Source organism: Wasmannia auropunctata, unplaced genomic scaffold, assembly GCF_000956235.1.
Source record: "Wasmannia auropunctata unplaced genomic scaffold, wasmannia.A_1.0 LD335987.1, whole genome shotgun sequence".
Classification (NCBI taxonomy): domain Eukaryota; kingdom Metazoa; phylum Arthropoda; class Insecta; order Hymenoptera; family Formicidae; genus Wasmannia; species Wasmannia auropunctata.
Window position 1 is genome coordinate 888,537 of NW_012026903.1, and position 14,617 is coordinate 903,153.

A 14,617-nucleotide genomic window follows, 5' to 3' on the forward strand; every position below is an offset into this window, starting at 1 on the left:
TGTGAAATTAATAAATATATATTTTGGAGCGATACAACATCCAAGCTTTGGCCCGTTAGCCCCTTTTTTACTTCTTTTATTAATATTAAATTAATAAATATTATTTAAGTATATTGTTTTAATTAATAAGTCGTTACATAAAATGTGTTTATTATTATTATTAACCATTTAAAATTACGTCATATCGGCTGTTCTTAATGATCAAAATCTTTATACGAATTTATTTGAGAATAGAAACTAATCGATATGTGCAGCGCATTGGGGAGGAAAATCTTGCACGTATTATTATATATTCTATGTATCGTCGTCGCGTTTTACGCTACATGTATCAGAGCCGACAATCGGGGGGGGGGGAGCATTATTTCATCGGTCGGAAAAATAGCAGAGGGTGATCTTCCAGAGAGGCGGGGCACAAAGTTAGCATAGCCGTGACTTAGTGGTCCTGGGGGTGTCGTCCGTCAACCCTCGAGAAGGACCTTTCTTATTTCGCGATATTTTGTCGCCGGTGCAGTATTTATCGTTCACACAGGACGGACAAGCGGCCAGTATTTATCGTAATTCACGCAGAACGTTGTGAGCAGCAGCGAGATATTGCTAAACAAATTTAAGAAAAATACATTTTATAAATAATCGGCGTAATATATAACAAATAATTATAAGCTTTTTATAAATATTTTAAAAATATTATATTTGTTTAAATATATTTCGAATCAACGGATGGCATTATTTAATCACATAGATTATTATAGATAATATAAATATTATTACAAGTATTTTTTTTACGATTTTTTTCAGTATATAATAATTGTTTCTCGTAAATTTTGGCCAACCAGAAGGGCGACGCACGTGCGTGCCAAGTTTCGTATACGCATAGACGCAATGACAGGCATACCTCTCTCTTTCTCTCCTCCACGCTGTTCGCTCTCGCTGGCACTCGTATATCCGGCCAGTTAATTCCGCTACATTTGAACGCGTCCCAGCGAAAACGGGCAGATATATCACGCAAATTGCCATTGTGGTCGCGACAATATGCTAAACGCGCGGCGCGTTAACGGTCGGCTGTTAGCATTTCGTTATTCCACCGACGCGTGTATATACGCTATATTCGGGATGAAAGATGCGGCGCGCTCGAAGCCGGACGAAAAATCGCCTCGCTGCGGCAATTCTTTCTTTCCTTTTATTATTTTGGACGAACGTCTTTCTCTAACGCAGTGTACACGTACACTGTTTGCGCCAAGGATGACTAAGTCGTGATTCACTTCCCTCATTCTTCAACAGCATCTAAATATCGATCATATGTCTTCAAAATCAGAGAATATTTTGAACGTTATGTAACAGTTTATCATTTATTAGTTCATTTCAGTTTGCGATGAATGTCAGTTATAAATACGTTGGAGAAGTATCGTGCTACATTATTAAGTACATGTATTATTTTATACTAGCGTTATTGGAACTCGATTCTCTCTCGCGCGGACTTAGATTCGATACATATAATATTTTTCAGTTTTTTTCGCCGAGCAAGAGCATGCGAAGTTTCGCCCGTGGGATAATGGCCCCTCCACGCACTCGTTACCCGCGAAAGAAGGGGGTGGGATATCCGATCAGCACCAACGCACGGGAGAGCCTAAATCCTCGAACTCATTAATGAGCTCGCGCGCAGTTCACGGGCGACGCGCGCGCATATGCCAGGCTTTATACTTGAGGTTTAATTCGAGCCGGCCAAATTAATTTGCCACGATGAACGAGTCGGTGTGTGCATACGCTGTTAGCGTTGCGTTTCGAATCGGGTCCAGATTAGCCCTGTTCATTAAACACGAGCGTGCGCGAAATCGACAGCCGGGGCGCTGCCGCGCCGCGCCGTCGGATTTGCGCGGCGCGCTACGGCTGTAGCATCAGATCAGCATCATCGGCATCATCGTCGCCGAGAGCCGTCGAGTTTTCGGCACTTTCGCGTTACGCCTGCGCTTCCTGTAATCGACAGGCGTATCGGCCCGAAATTTGCGGTCGGCCCCAGCAACAAGCACCGACGTTATCCGCGTTAATCTTCCGCTCCACGCGGAAACGTTGATGAACTCGTCGTAATGAAATCTCGATTTATTTCAGGGCGGAGCTACAAGGGCGATCGATCTTAATCGCAACGAGAGATGCGTTGCATGCGATGTTACATCAAATAAGAGAGACTTTCAATATTTCTCGTGTCTTTAATACTTGATTAAAATTATTACGTTCCTTTTATGCATTACAAATAAAAAGCGATAGAGAATTGTCAATAAGGAAAATCAAGTGAAATTAACGGTCGATTAAATAAGAGGATGTTCGACAGCGTCGATACTCACAGCGTCCCCTTTAAATCCCGTCCATCATCTCTTTCTTTCGCTCGCTTGACGCAGAGAGCAATTCCGAATAATAACCATTATCGCCCGCAAATGACGCAAATGACGAACATCCGTACACTGTTTTCAAGCAATGATAATTAGTGGAATGTCAAGAGATCTGATTTGTTGCTAGGTGATATTAGTTTCTCGGAGACGCGACGCCCGCGGAGCACAATGGCGCAACTGTGAAACTGTGTCGTTGGCTCGGCGCGTTGATAATAATTATACCACGATAGCGGACGTTATTGAATGGAAATTTTGCGTAACTCGTGTAATCCGTATCCGCGCAATTAATTATTGTACCGCGATAAGTCACGATATTATTCCGTCCGTCCCTTGAGCATACGCGGGGGCGGTCAGGGGGGGGCGACTGATTGCGCGCTAGCGTCATGTCATATATTATGCACGCATCATCGTGTTGCGTACACGCGCTTTCCAGCTGATTTTGGCGTATTTCCTCAATCGCTTAATGCACGTCCCGCACGTGAATTATCGTCATAACGACAACTCGATGACAATATAATGATGTTGATCTCTTCCTGTACCGTCTCTCGAAATTATAGAGACAGGAAAATATTTAAAATTAATCTGTTGTAGATTTATGTGTTGAATATTTTTGTTATAATTATGTGCATCTATTGCATTAACATCAAATTGTCATAAACGAGTATTATTGCAATTACAAGAGAAAATTTGAGTTAAGCGATGCAAAAACAATATAGTTGTGAATTATAATTCTTAAATGATGATTTATGTGATATTTTCTGTCGCGATTAAACATTTCTATTCTTTCAGAAGAATTATAATCAATAAAAAAAAAGATTATAAATTTATTAAAAGATAAATATATATGCACTATAGCACAAGAAGCGGCGAAAGTCGAAAAACATACATCGAAATAACGAACTACATATCATTGTCTGTTTATTATATAGCGCGTCAGTTAAAACTCTATCGCGTTCTTTCGCGAAAAACCGGCGTTCCGAAAACCTTGACCGACCGAGAATTTTTGGCCGCGGGGGTGCGATCGATCACGATCCATTTGACAGGCCCGATCGATCGATCGTTCGGTGAATGCGCACAGTTAAGCGGTTCTGTCTCTCTCACTCTCACGATCGACAAAAAAACCAGCTGCCGCGTACGCTAATTTCGGCACGCGCGCCGCGAGGCTTTTTAAGCGCCGTGATACGACGGAAAGCGCAACGTGCAACGCAATGCAACGCAACGCCACGCCACGCCATGCGCACATCCGAAGGATGGAGCGCGTTCTGAATACCCGCGCACCTTGCGCCCCGTTAATTACGAGCTGGCAGCGTACGCGCGCGCGTTCCCGTAATCGTTTTTTGCGCGCAACTTTCCGATGTGCGGAGAGCACGTAGCACGGATCTCGAAAGCACAAATACTCTGACATGTGATAAATACTCATTGGACGTCGATATCTCGATAATTTTAAAAGAAAAAAATATTTGTGTGAAAGTTATCATAATGTAGTAATCTTTATTCCCGTCTACTCTCTATAGAAAGTTTTTGATTAATATATCCAATTACATTATTACAATATATTTCTTCTTTATTTCCTCTTCAAACATATAGCCATCCATTGTTTCTCTTGATTTTCTACAAGATAATTATAAGTTTAGTTTGAGAAAAAAAATATTTACAATGACCAATACATAGTTCAATTTCCTCTCTTAAGCTGGGACGTTAAGAGTGTCGACGAAGCGACGCATTGTTCGCTTATAGCCCCAGATAAAAGGGCGTCGATAAAAATTGTAACAACAAACGTTAATGGTAGAACAGAGTTGTCACTGGAGTCGCTTCCGGGATATCAATCAACCCGGGGAATGGGAGGCGCCTTTAAGGAGACGTTGCCGGAGCCGTTATCGCTCTAATCGCGAGACATACAATCACGAAGAAATATATATATATATATATATATATATATATATGTGTGTGTGTGTGATACACACGCACGCGTTCGCGGGCATTCGTGCATCCTTAAGCAACGAGTACCAAGACTACCAAGCAAGGAGCGAGATGAAAAAATCGCGTGGCGCGCGGCCTACAGGCGGTAATAAATGTTTCGAGGCTCGTAAAAATGTTATTGCCTTCTGTGCGGCGCGATACCCCAGAAGACAGTGCGCGAAAGTAAAAGGGGGACGACCGAGGTGATAGAGACACTCGGGCCAGGAACCTGGCGAATCCGTACAGTTGCGCACCGGCGAATTCGCGTTATACCAGTCGTGGAATAGTGGACGTAATAAGTTATGAAGAATAACTTGGGGAAAAAGGAAATTTTACGTCAGTTATGGAGTCGCAGAACCTTTATTCGTACAATTATTTCAGCACAGTTTCACCTTTTTCTTCTTTAATATTAAACGACCTTTTTTTTTAAATATAGTATTATCTTTAAATTATTTACGGTGCACAACTTTTGCGAGACTGTGATCTGTCAAAGTTGAATATTTTTAGATATGTTGAGGAACACGTAGACACATCTATTCATTCAACTTTGCATCGGTTGAAGAATGCACGCTGAAAAAACTACACCTGAGGCTATAGCTGTGTATGCACGACAAACTTGGACTGTGAATAATTTAAAAATAGAGCTTGTGTGCAAATCGGCTTATTCCGCGACTATAAGGAATCGCTCTTTTTCCAGCTTATGCAGCTCGTTACTTGGAACTCACAAGAGTGTGCATGTAATGCGGCACATTGATCGGACTTGATGATACGTGAACTAGACTTTGATTCGAATGTGTGTAAGAAACGCCGGCTTGGAATATCGTGAAAAAGAGAGTTGGAACGAATGAACGACACACCTTCCGTGCATGTAACTCGAGAAATGGCATTCGTCATTGCGAGACCGCGACTATATTATCATGTTCGCAAGACAAATAATGACAATGCCAGACGGAAGTGAAAGATCCAGGAAGTGTTGCGCGTACAATATTAATAACGTAATATGCAAACGCTGTATATAATAGATCGTGCAAATACATTATCAGGATTGAATTTTTACTTTTAAATATATATATTAGTAGCGAATTATTTCTTATCAAATTGACATTTGTAAAGCTTTATCTGCATATTTTTCCGGAATTGCTTACAGAAAATATATTAAGAGATACGAAAAAATCACACATATAAAATAAATAAGAAATAGTTTAGTATCGATTATTACAAATTTTTAGCTTTATAAAATGGAAGAGAAAAATTGAAAGACCAGTGAAAATTAAGAAAAATTAGAAAGTTACATTAATAAATTGGAAAAAAGTATCACAATGTGGGGAACATTAATGAAATTCGCCTCGAAACAATAGGGACCGTAGCGCAAGACGATTTACCACGCGCACACTTTTTTCATTCCGATGTAATGCTCCCTCTTACGCGGAGCAGCAAGCCGCTAATATCGCCGTATAATCTGTCGCCGTTCCGAATAAATAACCCGCGGCGTGGCTAATAAAATTTCACCGCCTGCGAAATTTTGTCAGCCGCGTCGCCCTCGCGCGTCGCTTCCTCGAGCGACAGAAGATTCCCGGCGGATGCGTTTTTCACGGTGGCACGGGATACTGTCTATATAAAGACACATAGCTGAGCAGAGGGCAGGAGGCGGCACACAGCGTGCACCCGCGGCGGGCGCGTCGCTTCATTTGTCTTTATATTAACGCCGCAGTGTAACGCCGTAACGGCGTTATGACGACAACACAACGGGTAGCGTCGGCGTCTACAACCGCCGTGAAACAACTTTCTACCCCTCCCAGCCATTCTCTCGCGGCCCTTTTTTTCGCCTCTTTATATAAACCGCGCTGCCGTTTTACGAGGGACGAAGGTAGCGAGAACTGCCCCTGATTCCAAATTATTACTCCGTGTGAACGTCGCCGGAGGGGGTTGCGTCTCTCGGCAAATTGCGTTTTCGCTGATATGGAAGATGCGCGATGATCGAAGATAAAGTTGGAAAAGCGTATATTTATTTAAGTTAAGCGAAAGAGAAGTTAAACTTTCTCCTCAAGTTGAATTAATTTTAGCGAAAAGATATTAATTGGGGAAAAACCGAGAAAATATAATTATTAATTTTTTTCTGTCATTTTTTTTAAATAAAATGACGAAATAGTGTTATAAAGATTACTTAAGAACGATAGAAGTAAAATTAAATTTCTTGCTAATATATTATTATTATTAAATTCCTTATTTCCTTGCTAATGTATTATTATAATATGAAGAGTAAATGAAATTAATTCGTAGTATCTAAGAGCGATACGCGAAGCGGCGCGGTGTTACGTAAAATCTCGGACGGTCCCCCTAGCACATTAGCGCGATAATTGCGAGTCGAAGTTTCCTAGTGCATATTCGTGTTGCTCGCGGGCGAACTTTCAGATCTATAATAGACATGGGGACTGAAGAGGGGAGGAGAGAGATGCCGCCTTCTCGTCTCGATGCGGCACGGCGGCGACGAGATACGTCGATATCTCGATGTAGGTACATACCGACCTGCAGGTAACTTTGCAGCAGCGCGGAGAATAAAGTTTTCTGTGTGCCGCGTTCTCGTATATATATAAAGTAATACCGATACGCGCGAGGTCGGCTCTTTTCCTCGTGAGGGCGGGGGGAGAGGGGGCGGTATAGTAGATCCCAGGGGATTAATTCCGAGCCGAGGGCCGGAAAATATTCACGGTTCCTTAAAATCCGACGAGCCTGTCTCTTACGAGCTTCCTCTAGGGTGGCGTTACGCCAAACGGACACTCAAAATACCAAGAACCCCTGTCGTCCATTTTCCACTTGCCCACGGCAATCGTCCCTTAATCCGTCCTGTCCCTTAACCGAACTGTCCGAGATACGTGGGATATGGATAAAACCTTGCTACCGAATATAGGAGACGCCGCTGACGGCGTCTTTCTAAACGTTATATGATATCTTTCTCTGTAACTTAATAGCCTCTCTCTACAGCGTCGCGCTTGTTTTTGATTGCAGTCTATCCGCTGCACGGTGAACGCCTGCTCCTGCGACTCCTTCACACCCGGAAAACGTCATCTGCGCTACTGCGAGAACTGCCATCATGGATGGGTGCCTCACGGTAAGTGCCAAGCGCATCTCGAAAATAATAATCGTCGAACATTTCGCGATGTCGGAATTCACGCGTTTCGAGCGCATCTCTGAAAAAAATACAGAAAAAAAAAAGAGAGAACAATCGAAGATTTTCCCGGGGATATTCCGGTGCCTGGTGTCGCGTGCGCGCGCGGTTAAACGCAAATTTTCCAACTGTCAGCATACTTCATCCGACGGAGGCCCTCAGGGACGAAATTCAATTTTCCAACGATGACCGCCGCCCAACCCTCGTTGGGCATAGCGGCCGCGCGGCCACCCCTTTGCACAATAGAAAGAAGCGCGCGCGCGCACACGTATTGAATACGCGCGCCTATATACGACGATATAAGACATCGGGATACTTTATACCCTCGTAAGTTCCTGAATGCGAAGAGGTGATCCGGGGGGGGGGGGGCGGTCGGCCACTATGTTTCGCACTGAGTTTCATCGTCCGGGGCTATCTCGACACCCGCGGTGGCCGAGCGCACCCCCGCGCGCGCGCGTACGCACGTACATACACGCGCATACGTCAAACCGCGCTTAAAATTCCGCCTGCTTGACCCGCGATAGATTGGACGCGGCGCGGCGTGGAATACATATCAATTTCGGGCTTCTCCTTTTTCCACCGATCCCGCGGGAACGTAGTTGCACACACGCTCTCTTTCTTTTTTTTTTTTCATCCTGGATTCTGTCCGCCTTCAATTTTCTGCGTTACATCGCGAACAAAAGGTGTCGCAATCTCACGCACGGGCATTTCGTTGCGCAAAAAGGCGCAACGTTGCGAGCCGGCATACGTGGTAATTATTCTCGCGGATTGCCGGGTACGCGAGAATGCTCGTCGAAGGTGGATTAGAGTGATTAACGAACGTGTTAAGGTATAAAACACGAGCGCGAGGTGCGTAATCAACGAGATAATCGTGCACTCAAAACACTTGCCGGCCGCTCGCCGATTAGCTAGAGTTTTGCATAAATTTTTGCGGCGCGCGCGCGCGCTTTTAAGTTTGTGCGTAATCAATTAGCCGTTAAATTGGAGGCCTGTTATTTTTTTTTGCGTGGCATATATCGGTGAGATGTGAATATTCCGGAGAAAAGAGTAACGCGGATCTGTTGCTATTGTTACTTGTTAATATTTACTCGTTTTGAATATATCATATGTCAATGTACAACTGTTGGCGTTTTAAAACAGAAATTTTCATAAATTTTCTGCAATATTGAATATCATAACAAATATTGAAAACAAATTCATTGTTCACGTAATTAATATCCACATTTTTACTGTATCATTAGGAAAAATATCGGTTTCATGATATACTGATAATCCTATGTCTCGTGTTTCCTTGCATCATAAATCAGTGTGTATACATCCTTGTGTGTCAATTCAAAATTATCGATGTAAAGAAGACGACCGTAATAGGCGGAAATCAGTTTCGAAAACGCGAACGTAGTCATTTCTCTTTCGATATGGCCGATACGAAGGACTTAAATTAGAAATCTCCCGGCCTGTCGTCATTCTTTGTTTCAAAACCGGTTTTGCGAACGGAGAGAAAACGGACTCGTCATTATTGATCCGTCAGTGATTAGGATAATAATCTGTGATATACGTTCGTAGCAGTAAAAGTCGATCGCGCGTAACGGCAAAATTATTATCAAGATAACGAACGTATAATTAATTAGATTACGTATTAAACGTGACGCGCGCAAAAAGATACACTATCACGAGAGCGTGATATTTTTTTTTCTTTTGAATAGATATAATTATTAGAAATATTCAAGCAAAGAAATGACAAGTGTTGTATATACATGTAGAATATTTAATATTATTTAGCTTAAACATCTAACATATTTGATTCGATGTGTCGTGTTACGTCGTCAAAGTCGACTTGATTCAAGTTCTTAACATCGCGTAACCGGGTTTTTAATTTACGTTTCTAATTTCGTATCAAGGACTTGACGCATGCCATATAGGAACTAAGTAGAGCATCGTTAGCTGCCACCGAAGGTGTGGCGATGCGCGAGGGCCACGGGACCGTGAACGAAATCACGAGTAGTGCACTGACAAAGGCCTTTTTAAATTGTAATGAGCTGCCAAAGAGTGAATTATGTGCCGTCCAAGTGCCATCGGAGTCCTCGGAACCCCATCCTATAAAACCCCACCGTACACGCGTATATATCCCGGCATCCCTGTGGCCGCCCGGCCACCCCACGTCATGAATATATTTACATTGATCGGCCGTCTCGGCATTTTTCATTTGACTCGTCGTTGTATTCGTACGAGCCCGAAGTGTGTCCATCCCTTCGATACTTTATTTATATCGACGGGACGGGACGGCACGGTGTCTGTCTTTTCTCCATGCAGTTTTCATCGCACGGGAACTCGCGTATGAGCGATGAATCCGGCTCGACGCTAATGATCCTTTCGTCCTTGCCCGGAAATCCCTGGAGTTTAACAAGATGGCTTCCTGGACCGCCCGTGCTCGCGAGATGCGTATCGTATACATGAACCATCCGGAATCGGAGTCCACGAGAAAGAAAGAAAAAGAGAGTTTGCTTTCAATGTAAAGTCATATTTATAAAGCGTATTTTGCAGAGGCTAGACTTGACGAATTTTGTAATCGTCCCACTTCTCGAATAAGGTAATATCATTAAATATTAAAGAAAATCGTTTCATATCTCATAAAATTTATTAGATCATTTCGAGCGTACATTTTTACAATTACAAAATATAAATATTCTTCCCAACTCCCGTTTCGTACCTCAGGAATTATCATACCTATCTCAGGTACTACCCTAGTGCAATGAAGCGCACGCGCCATCAACATCGGGAACGATCGAGCAGTAACCTTGTGAGACCATTACACGCGGATTAACTTAAGCCGCGTTTTACGTACGTACGATATCCGCCGCGCCGCCGGTGCGGGAGAGCGTGGTACGCGGACTCGGCTGGTCTCGCTAAAATAAAAATCACGAAAAGTAGATGCGCGCCTAATGAAGGGTTAGAACGGGCGGCAGGGGTACAGTTACGCGATTAAAGCCTCGATGTCGAGTATATAGCGACCTTCTTTCCGCCGCGGCGTAACCTCGGCGATAAGAGGATACGCGTACTCTAAATTCCGTACGCCCTTCCTGGTAATACACCGTCAGGGGGGGAAGAGCAATTTAGCGTACGGGCTTGGCGCTCGGACGAGAGGCAGAATTTTCCGAAGTTCGCCTTCAATACTTTACGTGCCTGCGCGAACCGGTCATCTACTGCTCCAACCACCTCCCCCCCTCCCCTTCCCTCCGACCCGTCCACAATCTAGTCCAATTAAACGTTTTTCACCGCGCCTCATCGTCTGTCCAGTATTCGGTTTATCCGTCTTTTTATCGTGCCAGGCGTACACATCGGCGGCGGAACCTGAGTCATAAAGCCCATCGATTACACTCCGTCGATAATGAGTAGTATCCTTTATTACTCAGCTCGATGTATCCACGCGAGGCTCATTTCAACCTCGCTAAGAAACTGCCGCGATCCAAGCCCGAGCGCATTGACAGTAAGCGATTAGTATCGCGGCATCGCGATGAAGTCACGCTAAAAGAAAACAACGCTCGCCTGTCTCCACTGATTAATTCTCGATTACTCAATCTTAGATTAATATTTTCTTGCGTAACAGTCGATCATCCAGACACGATCGTAACGTTATTATTAATCGTTTGCTATTTATCCACATTTTCAGCTATTTGTCTTGTTTACTGTCGTCGCGTTTTCGCATCTCAAGCGCCGCGCTAATAGTTTAAGATCGTCTGTCCTAAAACCGAACGGGAGAGCTGTCGGTACATCCAATTTTACGATTCGTGTAACGCGAAGAGGAGGAAGACGTCTCTCGACGGCAAGAAGAGAGGAACTATGCAGTTACGAACGGTGACAGGGTTGAGACGCAACATCTGCGCCTCCATCTGCACTTCTCACCGATCGGCAGCTGGCGGAAGGTGAAGGAGGGAAAGGGCCCCGCGGGGCCCCGAAAAAGACGTCGAACTTTGGCCCGCAAAAGGGCTACGCGCTCGTCTCGGCGCGTGCACGATAAATCATTAAAAAGGCGTAGCCCGGAGTGACGCCGCACCGCCGTTAATAAACGCGCCACCAAACTGTGAATTACGGGCGGCCGTGAACGAGCGGGGGTTGCGCTCGCCCCCCCCTGTCGCGGTCTTTGTTTCGCATCAGCCTGTGACCGTGTTCCACCGGACGACCGGGGGATGATTTACCTTCCATTCCGCGCGTGAAACACGCACTCGCAATTATTATTTATCCGTACCCTTATTACAGACCCCGATTATGATGTTTAACTAAGACTGCATTAACATTTAAGATCTGTATCTTTATTCTTTATCATGAAAGCATCTAGATAAGAATATATCAAGAAGTCCTTTCGGATAATATGTGTCATAATATGTTTAGTTTTTCAAACTTGAAATATTATGATTACAGCCGTGAAATAACTGAAAACAATGATTTTTATCTTTAAAACTTTACTGTATTTTACACTTGATACATGCTTTATGAATTTCGCAGCCGACTTTTTGCAAAGATTTAATTTTAATTATGTAGATGTCAGTATATTTTGAGACATAAGAACAATTAATGATACTTTGCGATCATTTGAATGCCAAAGCAATATCTTAGATTTGTATACACAACATTTTCGTTTTTCTTTTAACTGACAAAATGGAATTTGTTTCTAAGACGTTTACGTCAATTAATATGAATCATATTTCCCTTACCATCGTCCTGAACATGACGTTCGTAATACATAATTTGCAAATATATTTCATTATATGGTTATATGATTCCATTGCCTGGTGCGAACGGGAATGAAATTTAGAAGACTTTATTCGTGGGGTGTATTATGTTCTATCAAGCACACCGAGACACATCGCGCCTTTTAGAGCTTGAAAACACAGACGTATTTGTTCTAATACGAAACCGATGCTAATGGCGATACATCATAGCCCGGTCCCCGGGCCACCCTCTTTTCCACCCTTCCTCTCCTGCCACCTAGAGAACGTCACCATGAATCACAGCTGAGATGCTAATGTACCAATTTATCTCGTCCCAACTTTATTAAGACTTACTTTTTCTCGGCGCGAAGGGAACGAAAGACCACGGCCATCTCCACGCTGCTCTCGGCTCGTCTCGCCAGAACTTCAATTTACACATCTATGTGCATACAAACGTAGCGCGTGTGTATACGTGCGTAAAAAAGAAGATCGATATCGGGTGGGCGAGAGAACACCTATAGGCAGCGTCGAGAAACGGACTGACAAATTCCCGCGACGGAATACACGCTCGTAAATCATCGTCCGGTTTGGCGGCCGAAAGAAAGATGACGAGGTCGTCTTCGTGGTGCTCCTCGAAATTCCATCTGGTGTGACGCGTCGGTCCCGCTGTGCCGCATCATTGTCTCATCGTCATCATGTTCTACACGCGAAAACTCTCTCTCTCACCCGCGTCTTCAAAATCGCTACGCAGATCCATTAACGCGCCCGAACGCCGGAGATGGCCTGCTTGCTATCTTGCACGCGGAGACTTTGCCGATGCTGCACTGCACTTAAGAGATCGATAAAAAATATTGTACTCTCGAAAAATATTTTACGGAGATGAAAGAAACGCTGTATGCGTCTAATATCAGCAAGATCAGATTATTCATATATCCGCACTCCAATATTTGATGTCTGGCACGAAACTAGACATTGTGGTGAGTTTAATTAAGAAAATATTTGTTAGACAAAATAAAAGGCGAATTATATTTGTGTCCGAGAAGACATTGATCCTTTTCCCGATCAATCAACATCTAGACATGGATATATAGATATTTGAAATCCATAAAAAAAAATTTATAGACGCTTTGTTAAGGATTAGACTACAATTAAGAAATATTTTAACGATATCACAAATTTCTTGGACACATTAGCGTGCAAGTTATCCGATACGCCCGTGGTTAATCCGGACTCTCCGATTATCCCGTCGATAGGTAGGAACACTTGTCGAAGGAGCGAGCAAAGTGCACCGGACGACGGAAATAGCTGCCGGGCTCTGCCATATGGGCACGACGGGCGTACGACGGCCAGAATGTCGCTCGATAAATCCGGCGGGCATACAGATTTGTCACGCGCGCGAAAATAGACGGAGGAATAAGCGAGGGAACCGTGGACCCGTGGACCGCGATGTCGATGTCGGCAGGGAGGGCGAGGGGTGCGTGCAAGACGAGCCGATGCACACCACACGAGAGACGGAGGGCGCGAGAGGGATGAGGTACGGGGACCGGACGCGGTTGGTGGGCCTCGACGTCGCCGCGTAAACACGGAGGCGCCGCGGCGCTTTACGACGCCTCGGTACGGCCGCTGTTTAACTTATCCGCGACTTTCTGGCACACAGGCCATTTTCACTGCCGGCCGCGGTAACGACGACACGCACTACGTGTCGGCCCTGAGACGCCTGTCGCGACGCCTTGCAAGGAGCTATCGTTGGCTGAAACGACGTTCGAAATTGCAAACACATTTCCGAATGTCGGACAATTTAATCTCGTTAACGTCTGGCTTGTAGGAAATATTTTCCCGTATAGAGACATAAATGCGTATACAACCGTGAAGCTTGTAAGTGTAGTACATCGATCACGAAAGTTTAGGGTCTTCTAAATTTAATCTTAGGTAATATATATTTATCGAAGTCATACAGAGAGAACTTTGTATGTTCATTTTAATCATTATATTAGCGATTTTTTTAGTTAGAACACACGTCGATAATATGATATAAACTCTCGGTGTTATACAAAGTAAAATTGAGGAAAATTCGAAGGGACGTTGTATCGAGTACAACGGAAGGACATCGCGTCCCGTCAATGCATCGTAGATCCCGATCTTACGCTCGTGCGGCAATTCTCGAGATTAGGATTAAATATTGATGGCGTTGGCTGATATAGATTAATGTACATTCACTGGCACCTCGGATCTCCTCAATCTAGCCGACGCGAGCGTTATTTGTCTCTCTCGTCCTCCGCCAGGAGAAACGTAGGGCTTCTCCCCTTCCCCCCTTTCCTCGGGTCGATTCCAGTCTCGCTCCTTCCATGACGAAGGACGAAGAGGGATCTCTGATTACCACCTCGGACGTGGCACGGATTGTCGAG

At 44.2% G+C, this 14,617-nt stretch overlaps 1 protein-coding gene across 1 annotated transcript in view; it reads left to right on the top strand.

Annotated features, from left to right (window-relative positions):
* Positions 1 to 9,902, top strand: part of LOC105454206 (histone-lysine N-methyltransferase 2E-like) — a 92,043-nt gene extending 82,141 nt beyond the window's left edge. The window contains exons 3-4 of the mRNA XM_011696677.1: positions 7,347 to 7,449; positions 9,817 to 9,902. Coding sequence (XP_011694979.1) covers positions 7,347 to 7,449; positions 9,817 to 9,851 — 138 coding nt within the window. The 3' untranslated portion in view covers positions 9,852 to 9,902. The remainder of the gene's footprint in view (positions 1 to 7,346; positions 7,450 to 9,816) is intronic.
* The last annotated feature ends 4,715 nt before the right edge of the window (positions 9,903 to 14,617 follow it).